This window comes from Emydura macquarii, unplaced genomic scaffold (genome assembly GCF_026122565.2).
Source record: "Emydura macquarii macquarii isolate MOO-44397 ecotype Brisbane River unplaced genomic scaffold, CSIRO-AGI_Emac_v2 contig_1027, whole genome shotgun sequence".
NCBI lineage: Eukaryota > Metazoa > Chordata > Testudines > Chelidae > Emydura > Emydura macquarii.
In genome coordinates, this window is record NW_027131164.1 from 10,698,007 (window position 1) to 10,720,059 (window position 22,053).

At 40.9% G+C, this 22,053-nt stretch overlaps 1 protein-coding gene across 2 annotated transcripts; it reads right to left on the reverse strand.

The window, feature by feature from the left end:
- Window positions 1-234: 234 nt before the first annotated feature.
- On the reverse strand, window positions 235-21,515 carry TRIB2 (tribbles pseudokinase 2). 2 transcript variants are annotated; one of them, XM_067544750.1, is made up of 4 exons: window positions 21,373-21,515; window positions 19,912-20,480; window positions 15,799-16,091; window positions 235-889 (listed from the first exon to the last, which is right to left on the reverse strand). In XM_067544750.1, exons 2-4 carry the CDS (start codon window positions 20,179-20,181, stop codon window positions 421-423), a joined length of 1,032 nt encoding a protein of 343 aa, XP_067400851.1. In that variant the 5' UTR covers window positions 20,182-20,480; window positions 21,373-21,515; the 3' UTR covers window positions 235-420. The 2 variants fall into 2 exon arrangements, with proteins under 2 accessions (XP_067400851.1, XP_067400850.1); XM_067544749.1 differs by having other exon boundaries at window positions 19,912-21,515.
- Window positions 21,516-22,053: the final 538 nt, after the last annotated feature.

Here is a 22,053-nt window from a genome sequence, read left to right on the forward strand (position 1 = left end):
TTACATATTTAACAGTGCGATGCCAAGATACGTGTTGAGGCAAAAAGTTTCTCTACTTGTTGTGAACTGCAACTATTTTAATGAAACAGAAACAGGAGTGATACAGCTGCACCAGAACTGGCATGTGCAGTCTCCTTGGCTCCAAAACGTGAGAAGCTACAATTGCTCCATGCTGCCTCCCCCCCTCCCCCCTTCCAAATCAATCTAACCTGATAGCAAGGCCCCCTCCCCCCACAATCTGTCCCCATGCTACATTTGTTGTATTAGCTCCTGTGGAGATTCCTTCTCAAACCAAGGAACTCCAAGTGTCTTTTGCTACCAAGCTAGGCTGATGCAGGATGTGATTTAACACGGTCAGGAAGGACTCCTTCATGTGTCCATCTCTAGGTCATTGTACCTTCTGAACATTTGTCTTTGTGCTCAGTTAAAGAATGGGTCCAAATCTTCTTCCATGTTGACATCAGGCACCAGCTGATCTGATACTTCCTTAGCACCATATCCTGAATTCGATACATTAAAATCTGTAGAAAACCAGGGATGGTCCAGAATTTCTTGTGAAGTCAGCCTTTCCGATGGCTCCCGGCGCAGTATGCTACGTATAAGGCATTTTGCCTTGGGGGATAGAGTCTCTGGAATGTTAAACTGCCCACGACGGATCTTGCTGAAGAGAGAACTAGGCTCAATGTCATGGAAAGGATAGCGTCCAACCAACATTGTGTAAAGCATGACACCTAGACTCCATACATCTGCTGCCTTGCCAGAGTAGCTGCCATTTGTGTTCAAGATCTCTGGACTCACATAGGCCGGGCATCCATGCTTATCAGATAGAGAGTCATCATTTCCTCGTAAAATATAAGCATCTTCTAGACTTTCCAATTTTACTCTAGTCCTGTAGGGCAAGAAAATAGAGGCAACCATTAAACCCACTGATGAATTCCAGACTATTGCAATCACATTGTTATGATAATACATCAGAAAACTCAATAATCGTAAAAGGTGGATCAGTTTGGAATCCCCATTCCTAGTCTAAGATTTCCTTTATTTATAGTAATATGTGCATTGTCTTTTCACTCCCACTCAGATATTTGATTTCATGAAGAGAATAAATATGACCCCAATCATATGTGCCTACACCTTTTGGTAACAAGACTTCAGTTAACCACAGTAGAACATACATGGGAAGTCATTCCAGAGCTCTTGCTAAAGGAGTATGGTGGAGTCTTTCATTGCCATTTACTAAGATTATAACAAACAAAAACAGGGATGTGGGTGCATTTTAGATTATTCTTTTGGCATTGATTCTGCAGGTAAAGGTGATTATGCAGGTTAGGGTGGTTTGTTTACAGAGGGAAATTACCCAGTTCATTGAAAGTCAGGAGATAGCTCCTAGTTTATGAAAACCAGAAAGAATTCTTTATTGCAAATAGAACAGACTACACTTTTCAGATGGAGGATTTACAGTCTTGTGTTTGGTGAAGGGGAGTTTGAAGTAACAGCTGAAAGGGGATAAAGCTCAGAATCAAGAGGCAGCTGGTACAGTAATAATCTATTTGCAGGATAACATAGCCTTTTCCTCACACAGACCACAAAGGTACAACCCAGCTAAGGGCTATAGTGTGACTCCTTTATTCCTATTGCTGAGCAGTCACTCACGTGACTAGACCCACTGAAATCAACTGGAATAATGAGGTGACAATCTGGCCCTAAATTGTCATACAAACAGAATATTTTTTTCTTCAACCCCAACACACAATACAAGAAAAATGAGCTATACAAATAAAATTTAAGTCTTTACTAACATTCTTTTAAATGGCATCAGATCAGCTAGGCATATTAAAATGGAATTTAACAGATTAAAACAAGCCTGCTCTGCTCATGGGAAATCAAGAGAAATAACACAGTACAGTTCTTTGTGATGGACGGGTTAACAAAAAATAATTTTCAGCATGACCATTGAAAAGGCACATCTAGATTGGAAGCTCCTCATGTCTGAAGTGTCATGCAGTCGTTAGTGCAATGCAAGAATAATCTCTGCAGTGGCGAGTTCTCTTCTTTTATATCAAACTCAAGTGAAAAATGACTCCAAGCTTCCTTGTTATACTACTATATTAGTACAGTCTGACTTTTAATTCTAGCCAAACGTATCTATATAGCATTTAAAGTTAAGATCCCTTTTTCACTGAAGATACTGACACTAGTTACCCTTTAGTGTATGGATTTTATTTGCCAGTAATGACACGTATTTTAGGAAGAGGTTTTGTGTAATGCATGCACATTGGAATCCTGTTTACCTGAATGGAATAGAAGTGTGACATTTATCAGGAAAAACCAGAGTCCTGTAGCATCTTGAAGACTAACAAATTTCTGCAGGCATAAGCTTTCAGACGCATCTGACGAAGTGGACTGCAGCCCACAAAAGCTTATGCCCACAGAAATTTGTTAGTCTTTAAGATGCTACAGGACTCTCATTGTTTTTGCTGTATACAGACTAACACAGCTACCCCTCTGGAACATTAATCAGGGTGTTCTTTTAAGAGACAGAGTGTTCAATGTAAAGAATTCACATCAGGAACCATAACCCAACATTGGCTAATATGGTCCCATTCTCGTTTCATCATTGCTGTCTGTGCTGTATTCACGTTAAGCTCCTGGACCAGAGCAGCCCTGGACGAGATAGCATTCCAAAACCATAAATGCACTGGTGCGGCTGTGAACAGACTGCAGGCCACAGCTCCTCATTAGAAAGCATCTTGTTTAATCAGTATTAGGACACAAAAGGGGAGTCCTATTTCTTAAATGTTTACTGAAAACAACTTTGCTTGGGCTTGAGTAGTTAAAGGCAAGCCAAACCCACTTTGGCTTTAGAACTGGATCCAGGGCAGTTCAGTGTTAGATGTGTAGAACCAACAAGGGCATTTTGCTAAAAAATACTACAAGCCCAGACTGCTCTATATGCTCTCCAACCACACTTCAGACCTTTTCAACGTCTAGAGACATTTACTAGTTGAGGTGAAAGCCCTTTTGGCAACATGCCTTGGATAAGGAAGTCATAAATACCTAATTCAGATTTCCTGGCTCCCAAGCACAGTACATAAAGACAACTCATTCTATGACTAAATAGACCAATGTCTTCTCCTCAAGTGCATGGTGATGGGCTGTGTGCCACACACCAGCTTCCTGATTACCTACCCATTGCCAGCCTATAGGCACGTCTCTTGGCAATGATAGGCAACCAACCTTTAGTGCACCCAATACTCTCCTGCACTTATACTTCACCCAGGAAGCTAACTGCAAGGAAAAAAACTAACTACAGTTACGAGATCACAGTCAATTTCCTTCTACAACGAGCTCAGAAGTTCTTTACACACACAAGGGCTGAAGAGGAAGCTCACTAGACATGCTGGTAGGAATTGCTCTGCAATCCTAAACAACCACTTATTCCTGTATATAGATAGGAGAATAGAAAAGGAGGGAAGATGAGACAGAAGTGAGAAAAGGACAAAGAAGGGGAGAGGGAAGCAGAGGGCAATGTGAAACTGAAGGCAGAGACAAGAGCGGTGATCCCATTTCTTCAGCCCCTCACCAATTTTCCACCAAGAGGTACTCAGATGTGCACCTCTGTAAGTCACTGAACTGCCAGGCAGCAAACCATTAGCTCACCTTTGTTAACTAACACACACACACACTCCCCAAGGCTGGAGAGGAATATTCTATTTATAAACAATTTGTGGGAGGGAATCCAACACACACACACCCCTACGCATTTCCCTGTGTTGTTGACACTCAGATGGTATTTATTCCCTTATCCTACTTTTCATTTCCAATAGTTGCCAGAGCTAAGGATTAAAAAAAGGAAAAAACAGTGAGTATTTTTGTTGTTTTTATTTTTAAAACCAAGTTATCTGAATTCCTGAGCCTTAATGTTCTTGTGACTGAGTGCTGCAGTACAAAACTAACCCACAGTGGGACCAGAAAGATTGCTCCTGTCCCTTCAAAAATATCTGACTGCAAAAGGTCTCCAATGAGAAAAGAGGCTTCCTTTGTTATAAATGCAAGCAATGCATAAACATGCTGGAAAACACTACTATGACCTTGAGTCTTATGCAAGGTGCCCTGCACTACAGGCTCAAGCCCTATATGCATGCTATAGCAGGTTTCACTAAATTGTTAAGCCAGTAAATTGAACAGCAGCTCCATCTGGCCATTATCTGCTTGCTCCATCGTAATCTGTGACTGAATGAAGCAGTCAGCCAGCCATGTTTTCATCCTTGCTAAGCAGAGTGGGCTTGAGGAAACACAAAAACAGACACCCCTGATTTTTATGTATATATTACACACACACAAATACACACACACTTTTATTATTTATAGTTAAAGCAAGAAAATGGTGGCCTCGCTGGAGGCAATGTTCCAGTGAAGGTGATCACTGAACATGCAAGCTAGTACATTTCAATTTCACTTTGTATAAACTAATAGCTTGCTTTCTTAAGCTCTTACACATCAGGTGTGCTGAATATCAATTAGTACCTATTTACATACCATGAACTACTTGGACCTTTTATTTAGCCAGGCTGCTTTGTAGAAGGTCACTAATACTAGCATATATTTACAATAATGAAATTTTTCACCTACTGGAGTAGAACATTAAAGGCATGAGGAATCCAATCCTATGATAAAGCTGTCTATACCAGGGGTGGCCAAACTGTGTCTCGTGAGCTGCATGTGGCTCTTTTACAATTAAAGTGCAGCTCGCAGAGTCCCCATTCTCCACCTACCGGACTGGGGTGGGGATCGCAGAGCTTCTGGCCTGTGGCAGGGTGGTGGGGCTAGAGGATTCTGCTCAGCGGGAAGGGGAGTGTTTGGGGGGGGTCAGTAAGTTTGGCCACCTCTGGTCTATGCTCTTAGGTACAGAACACATGCAGGTATTTCCAAAAGCTTTAGATGCCAAGACTCACGTTCAGTGAATTCAGTGAAGAGGAAAAAAAGAAGAAAAAAAAAAAAGAGAGAAACCTAACCTCCCTAAAGCAATGCAGAAAGATATTCTGGCCTACATTTTCAGAAGTGTAAAGAGATTCTGGATGCCTCAAATTTGGATGTCGAACTTAAAACATCTTAAAGGGACCTGATTTTCAGAAGGCCTGAGCACTCTCCCTTTTAAGGCGAGACACATTAGCAATTTTTGGGTGTCCAGTCATTCCTGAAAATGTAGGTTTCTGCATAAAGAGTGGGAAAGTCATCCAGTTTCAGAGTAAATAGACAAGCCGAAATTTGATTCTTAACAGGCAAGAGAGACTCTCAAACCAAGTATTTTAAAATCAGTTCATGATCAGTTTTGCAACTCTTCACATTGTGCTGTTACCATTTTGGAATAGAAGGAAATTAAAAATTAATTTCACAGTTAAAATCCTCCTTTTCTCCCAATAAATACACTAATGATAGAAGTGGAAGCAGTGTTTAAACATTACTGTAGGAATGGCTGATGCAAAATTAATTGCTAAAGTTCAGATGTACACAAATGCCAAAGCCAGATGACAGTCACTTTATACATATACTGTAGTGCAACAAAGACTTTTGTCAAGGCCTGAATAATTACAGTACACATAATTTCAAGTTTTAATGCGGAGACTGAGTAAGCAGTTGGAAAAAGAGCATTATGCATCTATCAGATCATTGATAAAACACTACATTAGCCTAATGCATTAAAAAAAATACAGCCCTGAATCAAGGCTATTTAAAAAGGGGAAGCTATTCTGCCTATGAATGCTTTCCCATTACTGGTGAATGAAACCACAGAAGTGCAATCAGAGGGCAGCAGTGGTACTCAGACGGGAAATGCGTCTTTGTCCCCATAGAAACCGTCAGGGAAACCCATGAAAAACAATACCACTCTGAATTTCTTATCAATATGCCATTCATTACTTGACTGCATTCAGACTTTGCTCTTCAGTAATGTAACAAAACCTGATCAATTAAACCTTCTAGAAGATTCTTCAATGTAACCTCCTGAGTTGGCATCAGTTCCTGGCAGACAGCTTTGTTATCATACAGCCTACACTTTTTCACAGTGATTCACATTATTCCTCCCTGCAGAGTTTGGGGATTACTGACAAATTACTATGCTGCCTTTTAACATAGAAGCCAGGACCACAAAAACTCTGCAATCACATTTCAGCTTCACTAATGTTCTCCAAACATTAAACGATTTCCAGAACTAGAATCAGTGGAATTATTCAGAGGCCTCAAAGCTCATTCTTACCACTCAGGAAAAAAACTGAACATTCAACAGACACACTGTGAATGAAAATTTGAGCATTTCTGAGGTGCCCTGAATCAATGCTCTATACTTAGGAAGACCATGCTTGAAAGGAGGGTGATTCCTACAGCAGCTGTTTCTTATATTTCAGCATATACTGAAACTGACTTCTCAGTTGAAGCAGCTGAGCCTAGTGTTAACATTTTAGGAACATAGGGACTGCAATACTGGATCAGAGGTCCCCTCAGTCCATAATCATCAAATGGATAGTAGCCAATACCCGCTGCTTCTGAGAAAGAGTCAAGAAACTACTCTCACTTCTAACTTGACAGGTACATTATCCACTTGCTAGTCAAACATTGTTGGGACTATGTTGGGAGCCCTATGCTCCAAGAGGTCAGAAAGCAATTTCTATTGTCCTCTGATTACATCTCTATGGTAATGCACCAGAGAGCAAACCAATGTCACATGGTAGTTTGTGGGGAGGAGAAAAGATCCTCCCCTTCATCTTAAGACTCCTTCCTAGGTTAAGCCACACACACACGACATCCACATGACCACAGGTCATAGGCAACATCATTTTGGCTGAGGACAGGATGACATTTCCTTTGGCTCTCACAGGCCTGGCAGAGATACAGTCGTGGAGTCACACTCTTTCCCCTCTCCAGGGACTGTGACTCCCCAGGCAGGATCAGGAATTGCTCCCACATAGCCAAAAATCAAGTCCCATTAGGGTAATTCAGAAGCACCTCACTATAAAGATGAAAATCAAGCATGAACTGACTGTGCCATCAGATTCATGAGGAAAAAGCTGATACTGCTCATTTTTCTCAGGAGCTAATTGACTATTGTAAATAAGAGAAAAGAACCTCTTCTAAACAAACCATGCCAGCAATTTGAAGTGAACGTCTTCTTTATATACAAACACTATTAAATCCTGACATTTGCTAAAGTGAGCACATCGTAACTGAATTCAAATTCATGCACCAAAAGCAAAGGGAACAACCTTCTCCCTCCCCCCTAAACAGCTTAGCAACGGAGTATAGAAGGGGAAATGCTGCATCCTCGGCATTAATCCTCCTTCCCTCTCTCCCCCGTCGCAGAACCCTTTTGGTAGAGATTAGGCTCCACAGTGCAGGGGACGGGCTGGCAGCTCTCCACTGGCCTGACCCCACACCAATCGCTCAGACTACAGCACGTAAACTCGCACCGACACCATCAGAATGAACGGACCTGTTTTCATCCTTGGCACTGTTAAATGGCTGCATGTGTTTCCAAGGGCAAGTGGCAAAGGGGCCGGGAGCTCAGACAGCACAGCTTTGGAGGAGTCTTGTTGCCAAAGGGACGGAAAGATTCTCCCACCACCACTACCATGCAGTGATGGAAACTGTGCAGATTCCCCCACCATCCCTAGAAGATTACCTTGGGAACTCTGCAAGTACAAACTTCAGCCCAGTTACTCAGACTCCAGGCCAATGAGCATGGCTTAGAAATGTAGGGCCAGACCCTCAGTTGGTGTAAAGTGGCACAGCTCCAGACTTCAATTGAGCTCACATCAACTGAGAATCCAGCCCTTAGATCACCCTCTGTGCAGGACAAACAGTAGGGATGAAACAGCCCCGCTATCTTGTTTGTACAACATCTGCACAGAATCCCATGCAAATGTACTGTCTGTAAATGCATGCTGCAGTAGGAGTACCTTATAATGAATGAGTCAGTGATCTTACAGCTTTAGGACACAAGACCTTCCCTAAGGAGAATGTAGTTCTAGTTCTGTACTTTTCTGACTGAAGATCTCAATTTTTTTCAATGAGGGGTAGGACTTGGTTATAGGACCACAAGGATTTTATTATTTGATAAGCATCTGGTGTCAGGTGGCTACCTGAACTCACTTTTATCTTCCTTAGGTCGCATTAAAGGTCAATGGTTTTAAAAGGCTCCACTTTCAACTCTATGCACCTGTACGCACTATGTCCTCCACAGCTTTTTACACCAGGAATGGCAGAAAAGAAGACAGCATTATTTAAGATAGCTGCAGACCAAGAACACAAAAACTAACCCCAGTTTATTGACTCTGGTACCTCAGGAGACACACTAAATAAGCAACCATTGATCTAATCAGAGGTGCCAAGCACCCACAACTTACACTGAGCAAAACTGGATCTATGTAAAACGGTCTAAGTTTTGGAAAATGGCAAGATTTTGGGTGCTCAACTTGAGACACTTTAAACAGAAGCTCGATGTCACAAAAGGCAGAGTGCTGTGCCACTGCCCACTTTTCTCCGTGAAAATCAAGCGCCTTTCAGGTATCTCAACGAAGCTGGACAACCAAAAACACTCCTCACTTCTGAAAACACAGGCCATACATATTGGTCAAATATTTATTTTGGAAAGTGAAACAAATGTCCAGTAAGCAAAACTTGCAGACTATGGGAGAAGGGGGGAAATTAGTTACCACTGTCAACAAAAACCCTGCAGAAAGCCAGCAATGTTACTAGAATGTGACTGGTTTGATTTCAAAACAAAACGCTGAGCAATGGCCAGAATTACACAGTTCACTGAGGAATTTGCTGAGCAATGTTACCACCTGAGCACAAAGTGAGGGAGTGCAGCCCTCTCAGGGAACATGGTGCACTCCACTTGCCTGAAACACCCCAGAAGAAGAATGCCAATCACAGGAGAGTTCTCATAAATGACATTTCATTCAGTCTATGTGCTTCAAGCACAGCAGTGTGTGGACGTACCTAGGCACTAAAGAGTAGCCAACCCCTCAGAGAAAGAGGTAAATAGCTATGGAGATGGGAGTACCCTTTTAAGTCTCAGGAAGTGGGAGGGAGGAAGAGGCAAACGTCTTCCAGGTAGGTGGGGTTGTGCAGATGTAGGGTTTCCACAACGCATGGTCTTTAATTTCTGTTAGAGGATCCAGTCTTGTCTAATCACTATCTGGTCAATTTGAAACTCCCATTCACTCCCAGAAACCAATGCTTCAGTACTGTGATTAGAACAGCAGAAAGGACCGCTGGTTTCTATTCCAGCTTCTGCTACTCCCTCATTTATGACCTTGGCCAAGTTACTTAACTGCCATGACTGCACATGCCTCTCTATAAAATGGGGAAAATATATATCTACTTCACAGGGACTTTGTGAAGCATAAGGTTTGTTGTTTGTTTCATGGGCTCTGCCAAAAAGGCATTGTTTAAACAGAAAATTCAACGTATATTATTCCTGGAAATGTTTGGGTCAAAAAGGAGGTTTAGCAATCAAATGAGACAGAGTAAAGGGAGTATGAACCTGGCTGCTGACAGAAGTTGCATAACTGTTCTGGTTTTTTTATTTGAAGTTTGATGAATGAGATTTACTGCCTGGGAAGACACAATCCAGCCTTCCCACACGCTGTCAAAGGCAAAATAATTAGAAAAAGCCTCAGTTTCTGGGTTGAAATTTGATATATGCTTAGACCCTCCACAGTTCATTACACTATTTAATGCTTCACCTTTCCTCTCAGTTCAGGTTATCAGAGCCTATCACAGCCTACAAAAGAAACCTATCTTTGTGCATCTTTTAGTCTCTATATTTTAAAAAAGCTGTGTTTACACAATTTCCATTGCTACAACTGAAAGGTCTTCAAACAGTTTCCCTAACTCCTAGAAAGCTTGTTTGTTCAATGTGTGTTTCAAACAAGGTTAAAGGTTACTAATACCAAAATTCGATCAGTTGACTGCAATACAATTTGATAGGAGTGTGTGCAGGGAGGGGAAGAGCACTGCCCAAAATAAGAGAAGTAGTCACTTAAAATGCTTCAGTGAAAATGCTACTACACCATTGGAAGAGGTTCTCCCATCAGCATAGTTAACCCACCTCCAGGAGAGGAGGTAGCTATGTTGACTGGAGAAGCCGTCCTGTCAACATAGTACTGTCTACACCAGTGTAGTTTGGCATAACTGCATTGTAGGCAGAGTTGTCAATTTTTCATACCCCAAGCCATGTAGTTATACCAATGAATGTTTGACCTTAATAACCAGTAAGTATGCAGCAAATTGAATCTCTGCTTCAGTTTTCTATGGGACCAGTTTTACTGTGCTAGGATTCCAAAGAACAGAACTAGTTACTTTAAAGCAGCATACACAAGCCCCAAAGAACTGAGGAGATCCAGAAAACAAAACAAAACTGCTCAGTGTATCAAATAAATAGCACAGGCTTTCTAAATTAGTGGACTGTTATGGATGTGTTGCCTTGCCACAGAACAAAGTGTCAAGTTATATTTATTTTGATTAACTCTCACCTGCATTCTATTTCTCATATTTACTAGAATAAGGAAAAATTACAATATCGGGAATACCAATATTATTTTAATTTTCCCTCTTAACAACGATTCATGTGCATGGTCCTTATACTTCAAACATTATGACAGCTAATATTTTAATATAATTAAAGGCTTAAAACTGCTCTAAAGAAATTAATAATTCCCTGACAGGAGAAGTGTTATTTGTGTTAGAAAAGTCAATACAAAAAGATGCTACATACACCGACTGATTTAATTCTTAAATCTTCAGTGTGGCTCCTCTTGGAACCATTATATTTTATATAAAACTGATTAATTACTTTAATACATGTACAGCAATATTGGGCACACAGCTATTTTTAGCATAGTCCAATGAATACTCTACCATTCCCTTACATCACTGGGGGAGGAACAGCTGGGAGAACTGCACATTTTCTCTGCCTAGGTTCCAAGTCTGCTGCTAGGTCAGTTCGTAGGAGAAAAATATCTCATGACATGAGCATACATAAAGTGGGGATTTATGTAACAAAAAACGCCTGTCTCTATCTATATGTGTGTGTAAGTAAGAGGGAAAGGTAGTATTTGCATAACCTGCGCTCTTACTATGTCTCTACAATTTCTGTGGTATTCTACAGTGGTCAACTTTTTAAAATTAAAATTTAAGGACCAGATGTTTAAAAGTGACCAGAACCCAATAGAGCTCCCATTAGATGCCAAAACAAACCACCAAAAAGTTGTAGGAGCTGACCTGTTTTGAAAATCTAGCCCTGAATTTTATATTACAAAGTCACAGCTATCACCATGTAAACAGATGTGCAGCTGCTCTCTAACCTAGTGTTACAAAGTGTTTCCACCCACACAGCAGCATCTTAAAGGTCCTTTACTTCTCCTGAGATGAGGTGTGAATTTAATAGTCTAACTCTGAAATCCCAATATTAAGCTCGGTCCATTTCACCCTGACCATTTGTATTTAAAAAGGGTAAATTAAATACAAAAAACCTTACATTAAATAAAACAGTTAGATTGCATAGCTAAAGTCGGGAAAGGCAAAAGATCTAAAGTACTATTGTGCTGTACAATAACATTACCCTGACAACAGTGCATCTCTCTACATTTCATAGAATTCAATTAACAATGCTCAAATACGCAGGATCTCAAAGGTGGACAAACTAACACTGCTGTAAGACCTTAGTCCTGATAAGAGTGCAACAGAAATTTTAGATTATGAGGTTTTAAAATTTTATTTTAAGCATAGCACGTGCATACGAGAGAGAATGTGAAACTTAATGAACCATCCCAATCTAGCTCTGATTTAGAATATTTAGAAAGGGAGTTCCAGGGAGGATGGAGCTAGGCTGTTCTCAGTGGTGGCAGATGACAGAACAAGGAGCAATGGCCTCAAGTTGCAGTGGGGGAGGTCTAGGTTGGTTATTATGAAAAGCTTTTTCACTAGGAGGGTGGTAAAGCACTGGAACGGGTTACCTTGAAAAGTGGTGGAATCTCCATTCTTAGAGGTTTTTAAGGTGTGGCTTGACAAAGCCCTGGCTGGGGTGATGTAATCGGGGTTGGTCCTAGTTGAACTAAATAACCTCCTGAGGTCCCTTCCAACCCTAATCTTCTATGAATCAGGTCTCAATCCTATGAGGTGTTGAGCACCCTCAACTGCCACTGAAATCAGTGTGAGTTAAGGGCACTCAGTACAGCTTGCTGGATTGAGACCTTACACCTTTCTAATTTACTGTTGTTATACAGGTTCAGCGAATGGGAGCTGGGCAAGAAAGGTTCCAACTATGCATGTTTTTAATGTAACTTCAAAGACCAGGACATGGTTACATAGTCCTAGACATCATTAGGCAGAGAGTAGACACTAAGAAACCCTGTAATTTATTTTTTTAAACAAATTTGAACTATTATTTGTTGATTTATTTATCAATTTATTTATTTGATTTATTTATTTGCTTGCTTTTGCAGCTCTCAGCTACAAGCAGCCAAAAGGCGGGAGAGTTTCCACTCAAGTGCTGGCTACATGCTACTGTTCCAGTCTTGTTTCTATAGAAATAAAAATTCAGATAGTCTTCAACTAAAGGGAAGTTTAACTGGGGTGCTTGTGTGTGTATTAAAGATGAATTGCAAAAACAAACATGAAAACAGTTAGGAACAGAAACTTGTGCAGAAGGACCCTAATTAAACAACAGTGGGGGTGGAAGAGAAGCCCAAGTCATCCAGCAGACATACAATTTTTCATTTTTTTTTTTTAAATGTGCCCCCTCTTACTTCCTGGTTCATTATAGACTAGATGTCACAGACAGCAGCAGTCTGTGACACCCAAATTCCATGCATTCCAAGCAGGCTGCTGGTTTCTGTGATGAAGTTTCTCAGAATGCAACATCACAAGCACTAGCAGCCTTGTTGAAATGCCTGGTACTTTGGATGTCAGGAAATGATACATTCTGCAACATCTTCAGTGAACCAGGAAGTTGCAAGATTTTAAACAGAGTAAAAACAGCAGCAGCAAACTGAAAGTGATGATTGATTGTTGTCTGATTGTCAGAGAACATGAAGAAAAATAAAAATAGTTTCTGGTTCTTCTATTTCTGCCTTTCACTAATCTGCTTCACCTGACAGTGTCTCAATTTGTTCAAATGGGAAATGGTTATAATATATTTAATGCTTGTAAATTACTCTGTCACAATTGAATGAAATGTAATTGTTTTATTGCTGTCTTAAAAAATAACTAACAACAGCCTTTTAACCTCTCTGCATATAGTATTTTAAAAATCAGAAGCAACATTCTCTTTTAGTTAATTGATTGCTTTTTGACTGTCCAATTAATGTTAACAATAAATTCATAAACACAAACAGTGCTATTATAGCACATACGGTACTTCTTGGAAGGCTGAAGGCCTTTGGCCTTATGAGGTAGTCAGACCTTGAGAAGTATATAGGGCAGGATTTCCAAAATGCAAAGTTCCATAGTAACTCTGCTCCCATTGGTCAACGCCCACTGACTACAATATATAACCACACATGTTGTGAGCATATATTATATTCTCTGTGCAAAACTCTTTATTAACATATAGTAAAAGAGACATTGCCAACTTAAAATAAATATATCATCTGTAAATTTTCTTACTATACTATTAAACAGCCTCCAGGTTCTATCATAATATAAATATTTATTAATAAAATTAACAGTAACAATTGCAAAAACCCAACTGTTTCTGTTATGAACTTATCTCAGACTGGATACAATGTTAATCACTAGTGCCTCTTTCCCTTTAGGTTCCCACTGATGGAGGTTCTAGGTCTTATGTACTGCAGTGATGGGGAAAACCTATTTGTTTCTAAATAACTGTTTACACTGGAATTAAAAAAATAGGAAAATATTTCTGTATGTCTTAGGTTTTATAAAAGCCTGTTTTTACAAAATTTAACTTTGAGTTTTAAGTTGACAGCATGCAAGAAACTAATCAGAAAAAGAGGACGTTTCTATTTCTCAGGGTTGAGAAGAAACTTCCAAATCTGAACAGATGCAGCACTGTCTAACTCAGCCTGCAGATGGATCTCTCATGTGCCTCTGCTGCTACTCACAGCTTTCCTGAACAGCCATAGAAATGAAACTGAGAAGACACTGACCTATTTCATGAAAGCAATTCAACTCCTGTGCACAGCAGTGAAAATGCCAATTTCGCTCTGCTGCAGCTTGAGTAGCAGAAAAGGCTGGCACCCAACAGAATCACAGGATTGAAAGGTTAGAGAAACAGAGAACAACCATCCCTCTTTCTCAACACACATACACACACACACACAGAGCGGGGGATGAGGGCTGCACTTCTCAGCAGTGTTTCTTCTATGCCTTTTTGGTGTGGCCCCTCATCTTTGGGTCATCCTGCAGCTAAGTAGGCATAAGTAAGAGAAGAAAACATAAATAAACCAATCTCAAAACAGTACACTAAAGAAGTATAGAAAGGCACAAAGTGCCACTTCCCTCCACTACCTTTTATTTTAAATCCTTTGAAGGTCACCTTCAATTTTAATATTTCTCCCATGTTCCACATTACTCCAACAGGACTCAATGATGTGTGAGAAATCACCAACAAACTGCATGATGGAACACAATTAATGGGAACTGGTAGCCACAGGGAAAGGATTCTAACCTTCAAGAGCCTGAATGACAAAACAGTTACTCAGCATCAGAAATCTGCTATGATATCCCCTCATCAACTTACATCCAGAACCAGCTCACAACAAAAGCAAGGAGACGGGGAGAAAAAGTCAGTCCTCCAAAACCAGCATTGTAACAACTCCGTTCCTAATATGGGCCACCCACCGAACAGGCAAGAGTTTAAACTTTGTTATGGTCACATGACACACACGGAAGCAACACGGCCATGCACTCTCCTTTACCACCTCTGGTCTTAAAAAGGTATTAACAATGCTGAGAATCCAGGGTTCTTGTCACTTTCAATCCCCCTACCGAAGAATTTCCTAAGGCCAAGCCCTGAAGAGCCAAGGGCCCTGAACTCTAAGTGAAGTCAGTGGGAGCTTTGTGGGTGCATAGCAACTTTGAAAATCAGGCCCCACGTGAGCATGCAAAAGCTGACACACCCCAACCAACCTTTTATATAAATGCAGGAAGTCTGTGCCACAAATAGGAGAACACATACCTGCCAGTGCAGTGCCTTAACCTCTAAGCCAATTCTTTCTCTTCCTTTCTCCCCCCCTCTTAAGAATGGGCAGCAACTTTAGCCTCCAAACCCTACAGATTTTGGGAATCTCCCACAGGCCTCTGCACACTCCCACCCCCATGTACACAACCTGTCTCTATGTTAGTGAGACCCTGATATCAGGGACTATGCAACCAGCCCCTCCTTCCAGAAGCCAACCCTCAGTCAGGACTATGGGGATTCCACAGTGCAGAGATAAAGGTGCTGTAAACAATACAACTTGTTCCCACACAGTTGGTGGGGAAAAGTAGGCCCACTTCAAATATAGCTTCCCAACTCCAAGGATGGGATGGGATTATGTAGAGCATGAGGAAAGACGGGAAACTGTCCCAGACAAAGCGTTTCCTTTACCACGCCTCCCTGCCCAGATTTGCAGGGTTTGTGTCCTCACCAGTCATAGAGATGGAGGGTTACAGTAATGAACACAATGTACCATTAACCTTAACTTAGAATTTGCTGACTGTAGAACTGCAAGGAGGAGAGAAACTAAGCCATTCAAACAGCAATCCCAAGTCCAATATGGGAAGGATTCTTACCTTTCTTCATCCTTAAAGATAAATTTCCGCAGTTTGAGATCCCGCAATACCAGTCCACCATCATGACAGTGTGCAACAGCGGAAGCTATTTGATAGAACAGTTTGGCTGCCTCTTCTTCTTTAAGCTTCTTGCAGGTACGAACAAAAGAATGCATGTCCCCATAGCCTCTTTCAAAGAACACGTACGCTTTTGTCTCCCCAAGAATTATTTCAGTAATTTGGTTGATGCTGTTGTGTGCTGGTAGACAAAAACATGGAGCTAGTGACTCTTGGTAGCAACCAACATCAAATACCTAGAAAACAATAACAGTAAAACAAGGATTAAAGACAGCATAAAGGTACAAAGTTGTGCTTATACCTGGCACTCAGCATTGTACAGAAATTTGTTGTTGTACATGTACATTGTTTTTACAACTCTTCTTGCCATGTGTGGAATTGTCAGAAGTACATTTGTGCCTGGTGTTGGGAAAACCCTCCCAGAGATTATACCTCCTTACATGGAAGGGAATGCTATAACCTAAGCAGAGGTTCTCTAAAAGTAGTAGTGTGAATGGTTTGAATACCCAGGATGTGGTTAAACCCAGATTGTAGTCTATATTATGGGTTGATGGCCATAGTTATTTATAAAGATGTCAGACCTTAGAAGTAATCAAGTTTACCTTTGTTTGAAGAAATCCAACTAAGATCTCAGAGAACATAGGCAGCCAATGGAGATCTTGCTTAAGAGAGCTTTGTCAAACTAAAGCCAACAAATCTCTTTACCTATTTTACTAACTCTTTAAAGCCTTAACATTTTTCATGTTTAAAATCAAATTTGTCACCATTAATATTGTTTACTTCCTCTTTCTTACTTTCATCTCTGACAAGAAAAATCAGTGAAGTCAGTTTCACTTTTGCATTCACAGTTTTGCAATGTTTTTATTTCAATCATCAGAAAAAAAATTGTGGAAATACTGGTCTTAGACTTTACACAAGCTTTCTTTTTAAAAGTAAAAATTAAATCTTGGAGCAAATGTAAACAAGTCTCTCTTAAGAGAAAGCTGAGTGTCCCTTTAACAGTAAGCAGGTTATCAATGATCTTGTGAATGGGCTGTAAGAATGCATAAAGGATGCTGGGAAATCCAAATATAAAATGTTACTATAGTCTAGTGATTATGAATGAATCAGTATTTGAATCAATTAAAAAATCTAAAGCAGTGGAACGATTCCATAGTGAATAATGGAATGCTCTGCAGTAAGAAAGTGTAAGCAATAGATGACAAAGAGTGTATTATACTGTTATACTACTATACTGCCCCAGATGCACTGTAGGGCACAAAGGAAGGGGCTAGTGTTTCCAGCACCAGAGAAACACTATTACGGTCTAACACACCCTGGTGTGTACTGCTTCTTTCATAACAGTAATTTGGGCCCACTAGAGATGCAATTGGCTACTCTTTGTATTGTTTTAGTTTAACAGCATTGAGTGAAATTGTTATGTCCTTAAACCAAACCCCCATTAATGTTAGTTTTTCATATCCTAGTTTGCCTCCGCAGAGGCAATCCCAGTCATTTCCTCTGAAGCTTTAAAAGCTTTTAAAACTAAAAGCTCCTGACATGGTTCAACAGCAATTTACAAGAAGCTTCTAAAACAAACTAAGGTTTTTAATGCTTCAAAACATATTTTTGATAAACTCCTTTCTCAGGAGAGATTCCAAGATGGCAGAAAACTTGACCAAAACAATTTTTACCTGTGCTGCTATACTCCACCACAGGCAACAATCATTCAGACAGGCAGACAACAAACAGGCCCAACTCATTTTATAAGAGGAAAGATCAGCATCAAGAGGTTCTGGTGACATGATAAACCACAAGAGCAGCACTCAGGGTTTGTTGCTAAAACTCCAGTGCATAATTCATTGCAGAGGGAAACTCACTGACACTTGGGTCTGTGCTGAGGTCTCAAAAACTCAATAACTACAACATTAAAAGTGGTTGGAACTACTAAAAAGTAGCTGCCATTAAAAATGAAAAAGGACTTTCATGACCCTCTGAGTATTTTAACTGTCTTCATTTGAAATACCATTTCCACAATTCTTATGTAATTGTAGTGTCCTTAAAAAAAGGAAAAGAACCACAGCTCTGAGGGAACACTGATTAAGTACCTTTCTGTTGTAAGACAATAGCTTATATGGCTTTGTTGATAGTACTTAAAACAAAACAAACAAACAAAAACATCAAAGGGCATTTTGTAGTTAGTGGGTACAACCAAATGGATCTGAGCATCATCACCATGTATCTGCTATCTCACCCTAGGCTAGTGAAAGACTGTCTCAAGATATCAGACAATAAAACTCTTAGCTCTCTAAGCAGGGAGGATATTTGTCAAATAGGAGTCTTGCTACTTACTGTATGTAGGGTGTATGCATTAATTAAGGTAAATTTAAGAATGTCTGAGGAGTGATCACAAACTGGAGATTCAAGACAAGTTAAATATTTTCAGGATATGGATCACAAGTGCTGGCTCACATTTATGAAGGAAATGGAATGATGTCAAGTTTTAATAAAAACAAACATCTTAAAAGTATATGGCTCAATGGGAAACAAAAACAAACACACATTCACTCTTTGGGGAGCTGCAATTTTGTTGCACAGTCTGCCCTAAAAATACCCTGAAACACTGCAATGCTTGCAGTTAAGGGAGAAAAAACTTGCTAAAAATAGAGGACAGTGATGAAGTTACTACTGGCCATGCACGTTTTGATATAACTCCATGCATTTCATAAGACGATGCTACTGTCCTAATGTGCAGCACTGTTCTACTGCAAGGAACAGGGCTTTCATTCTAGAAATTCTATTTCAACTTGTATTTATTTTGGCAATATCACACTCGCATTTGTACAAGCAGTATCACTCAGCTTCCAAGGTCAAAATACTTCTCCCTCCTGCCCCCAAATAATCAAAGATAAACTGTAAATAATTAAATCTTCATTAAAATCAGGGTTTATGACTCATAATTGGTAAGTCCAATTACAGTGCCCTCTGAATCAAAATCTTTTATAAATAGATGCAAGCAGTAATTAGATTCCACACACCCCCATACAAGCTAGTCCATAACTTCTTCTGAATCAAATTTAAAAGTATGCAATAACCAATGTTATGACCTTCGAATAATTATGATTGTCTACTGTTCATTACACAGACAGACAGCTCAACACCAGAAATTTGCAAAAGCTTGCTAAATGGCATAATTACATATTTTGGGAACAATACAAGCATTAAAGTGCATGTTGTAGGGTTGCAATTTGCTATTGAGTCATACAAACTGCTACTGTTAGTGCTCAAGTGAATGAGCATAAGTCTGGTGCATCAGAGACAATGAAAATTGTAACCATTGCAGTTTAGGAACAAAGGGGAAAAATATTCCCTCAGACTGCAAGGTAAATACATTACTTGGTAGAGGTGCAGGCATGCGGTTTCCTTTTCCCATGGGTCACCTTCCAATGTTAAAAGAAAATGGGGGAGGGTGTTGAAAAGCAGGCAATCTACAAAGAGTGGTTTATGTATTTTGTCTGCTCTTCTAAAAGCCGTAGGTGTGCAGCTTTTATTCTTACTGAATTGTGCAACAGGGGGAGGATGCTATTTGCAAACACCCTCCTCAATGAGGGGGTCTCAGAGCGCATCAAGATTAATTCAAGGTGGATTTTTAATCACTTTTCAGACAAAGCTGACTGTCTACAACCTGCAAGTTGCAACAACCAGGGTTGTTTCAAACTAAAGAAATAAAGACAGTATCTTCAAATTACCAGGGGGTTCCATTTTGAAGAGAGAAAGAGGGGAAGATCAGGTTAGCATGATCAAACTAACATTTAAACGCATTGTAAAAATTGGTTCTTTAGTACAGTTCCTCTTGGGTAGAAGGCAGCCTTGGCTCCAGGCCACCGTTATAACGTGGCCATTGTCTAGAGTGAGAGGGAAAGTTACAAAGGTGCCTGTTTAATTCTGTTCGTTTGGGGTCTGGTTCTAAATTGATCTAACAATCAGGCTCGTCGAGATTAGTTGACTGTCCGCTCAACCACAAATCAATACACGATCTGGTTAAAAAAAAAAGATAATAAAGGGGAAATGTGTTACCTTGCAAACCAGCTCCTCTCCACTGTGCAGATGCACGGCTCGGAAAACGTGGTCTCCCTCAAGAGGCTCCAACAATAAGTATTTCCCGATGCAAGAAACGCAATGCGACAAGTTAGGAGTCTCCGGCGGGCTCGGGGAGCCTAGGTTCGGACTAAAACTCTGGCTTGGCTCGGTGGGTCTTATAGACGAGAGCTCTTCAAAATCCTGGTTTTTATTCCGAGGTCTCCCATACCGCGCTATTGTGATAGGGGTTGACCTCTGTATGTTCATGGGTATCGAGAGCACCAACCAAAGTTATATACCAAACCCCTGAGTTCAGGAGATCAGTCACTGGCCAGTCCAGCTGCAGCTGCCTTTGTGCTGCTATTAAGAAGGGGGGGGGGGTGATATGGATTAACAGAACCCCCCAAAAATAACGACGGCCCACACTAATATCAAAGCGATTGTTTTGCAAGCGGATCAGCTTCCGAGCAGCGTGCTGAGAGCCGTGCGATCAGAGAGAGAGGATTTAGCCGCAGGTCCTTTTGTTTCTTGTTCGGCAGCCGACTCACTTGACTGCTGGGTCTCGTCTTTTTCAGAGAGCAACAAAGTAACTAATTTGAGAACGCGTGCAACGTTCGGTTTTCGAACACAGCCCCGCGGCCGGGCTGCGATAGGAACACACGATGGGGGGAAAGGACGAGGGGTTGGATTCGGTGTCAGCCTCTGGTGCCCTGGACACCCACTACAATTTTTAATTCGCTCAACCCCCAAAAAGGTTAAGTAACGTGCTGCATAAAGGACTGGGCTGTCCTTGCTCCTTCTGGTTTTTTAAATAAACGGCAAACGAGGGGAAAAAACAGTTGCCTCCGTTTTAACTGTAGATGGCGTCTGAACCTTTACTCTGAGAGCAAGGGCTATCCAGAAATGCAACAAAAAATAGAGGGAGCATTTAATTTAAAAGAGCGGTCAGGGGCAGCAGCAGAGCCGACAAAAGAATAGACCGTCTAGCTATATATAAAAAAAAACCTGCACAAAAGCCTCGGTTTGCCTTGGATTTCCCCCCCCCCCCCCTCACAGAATGAACTGCAAAAACAAATGTGCACAAATATCCACGCAATTATGCAACGGAAGATTTTGTTGTTGTTGTTTTAATCAAACAAAAAGTGCAATCAAGGGCAAGAGCAATAGTCTTAGGTTTCCGTTGCACGAGGGTTTTTTCGCTTGTTTCCCCTCTGGGCCTGCAGGCGCTTTAACAGAATTCACGCACAAAAGCAAATCAAACAAACAAAAAAAATCCGGATGGTTTCTTTTTTTCCAGGATCGGGGAATGTGCAGGGGGGAAAGGGGAAGAAACTCTCAACAATGCTGCAGGGATCTGATCTATTTCCTAGAGGCAGGAGAAGGGGGAAGAAAGGGATGGCCGGGCCGATCCCTTTCAGCAAGACATCATCCCTCCACCATGTATTAATAGCTACTTACGTGGCTGGGATTCTCTCTCTAGCTCGCTCTATGTCTCACTACTCAATGTCAGCAGCTGCAGCAGCACATTTACACCGTGCCCCAGTGCAAAGGCTGACTGCACAATCCCCACCGCCGCACACCAGACTGGCTCAGAGGAGAAGCCCACCCCACACCGAGCCGCCTCCTCATTGAGTCGAGGCACCATCAATCACAAAGCGAGCCTGCCAACCCTGCCCGCCTCACGCTCTCACTGAATGAGCCGGTTTCAGGGTAAACAAGGTGAAATATCCTTCCGCAGCACAAGCTGTGAAATAGGAGCTTTGTGAAGGCTTTGTAGCTGCTGCTGGCAAGTCACTGGAGCCGACTGAGTCAATGCTTGGATCTGTGCATGTCGAGTTTCACTGACCTCTGCTTTCCGTTCGTTGTGTTTGCCTGGGCTCTGGTATATTCTGGTTGGAAACCGCGTGAACCTTGCGGTTGGGGGTGGTTTATTAATGTATTTTTAATAGATCTTGTCCTTAATACAAATGGAATAAACTCTCCTAAAATAAGAACCCAACTTTTTTTTTCTTTGCAAGCATGAATGCTGTGTGTGTTAGATGAGGACATGGGAGCCCAAGGTTTTTTTTTTTTTTCCCTCAATGAAAAAATCAATCAGTTTTTCCAAGCAACGTGGGTCTTAACATATTTAAGCAACAC

What these genes read in the sequence shown, in the direction of transcription:
- TRIB2 (XM_067544750.1), bottom strand. Translation starts at nt 20,181, where the DNA reads ATGAACATACAGAGGTCAACCCCTATCACAATAGCGCGGTATGGGAGA. An exon ending in GAGAGGAGCTGGTTTGCAAG is followed by an intron (nt 16,092 to 19,911) that starts GTAACACATTTC and finishes ATTGTTTTCTAG; the next exon opens with GTATTTGATGTTGGTTGCTA. An exon ending in ATCTTTAAGGATGAAGAAAG is followed by an intron (nt 890 to 15,798) that starts GTAAGAATCCTT and finishes CTTGCCCTACAG; the next exon opens with GACTAGAGTAAAATTGGAAA.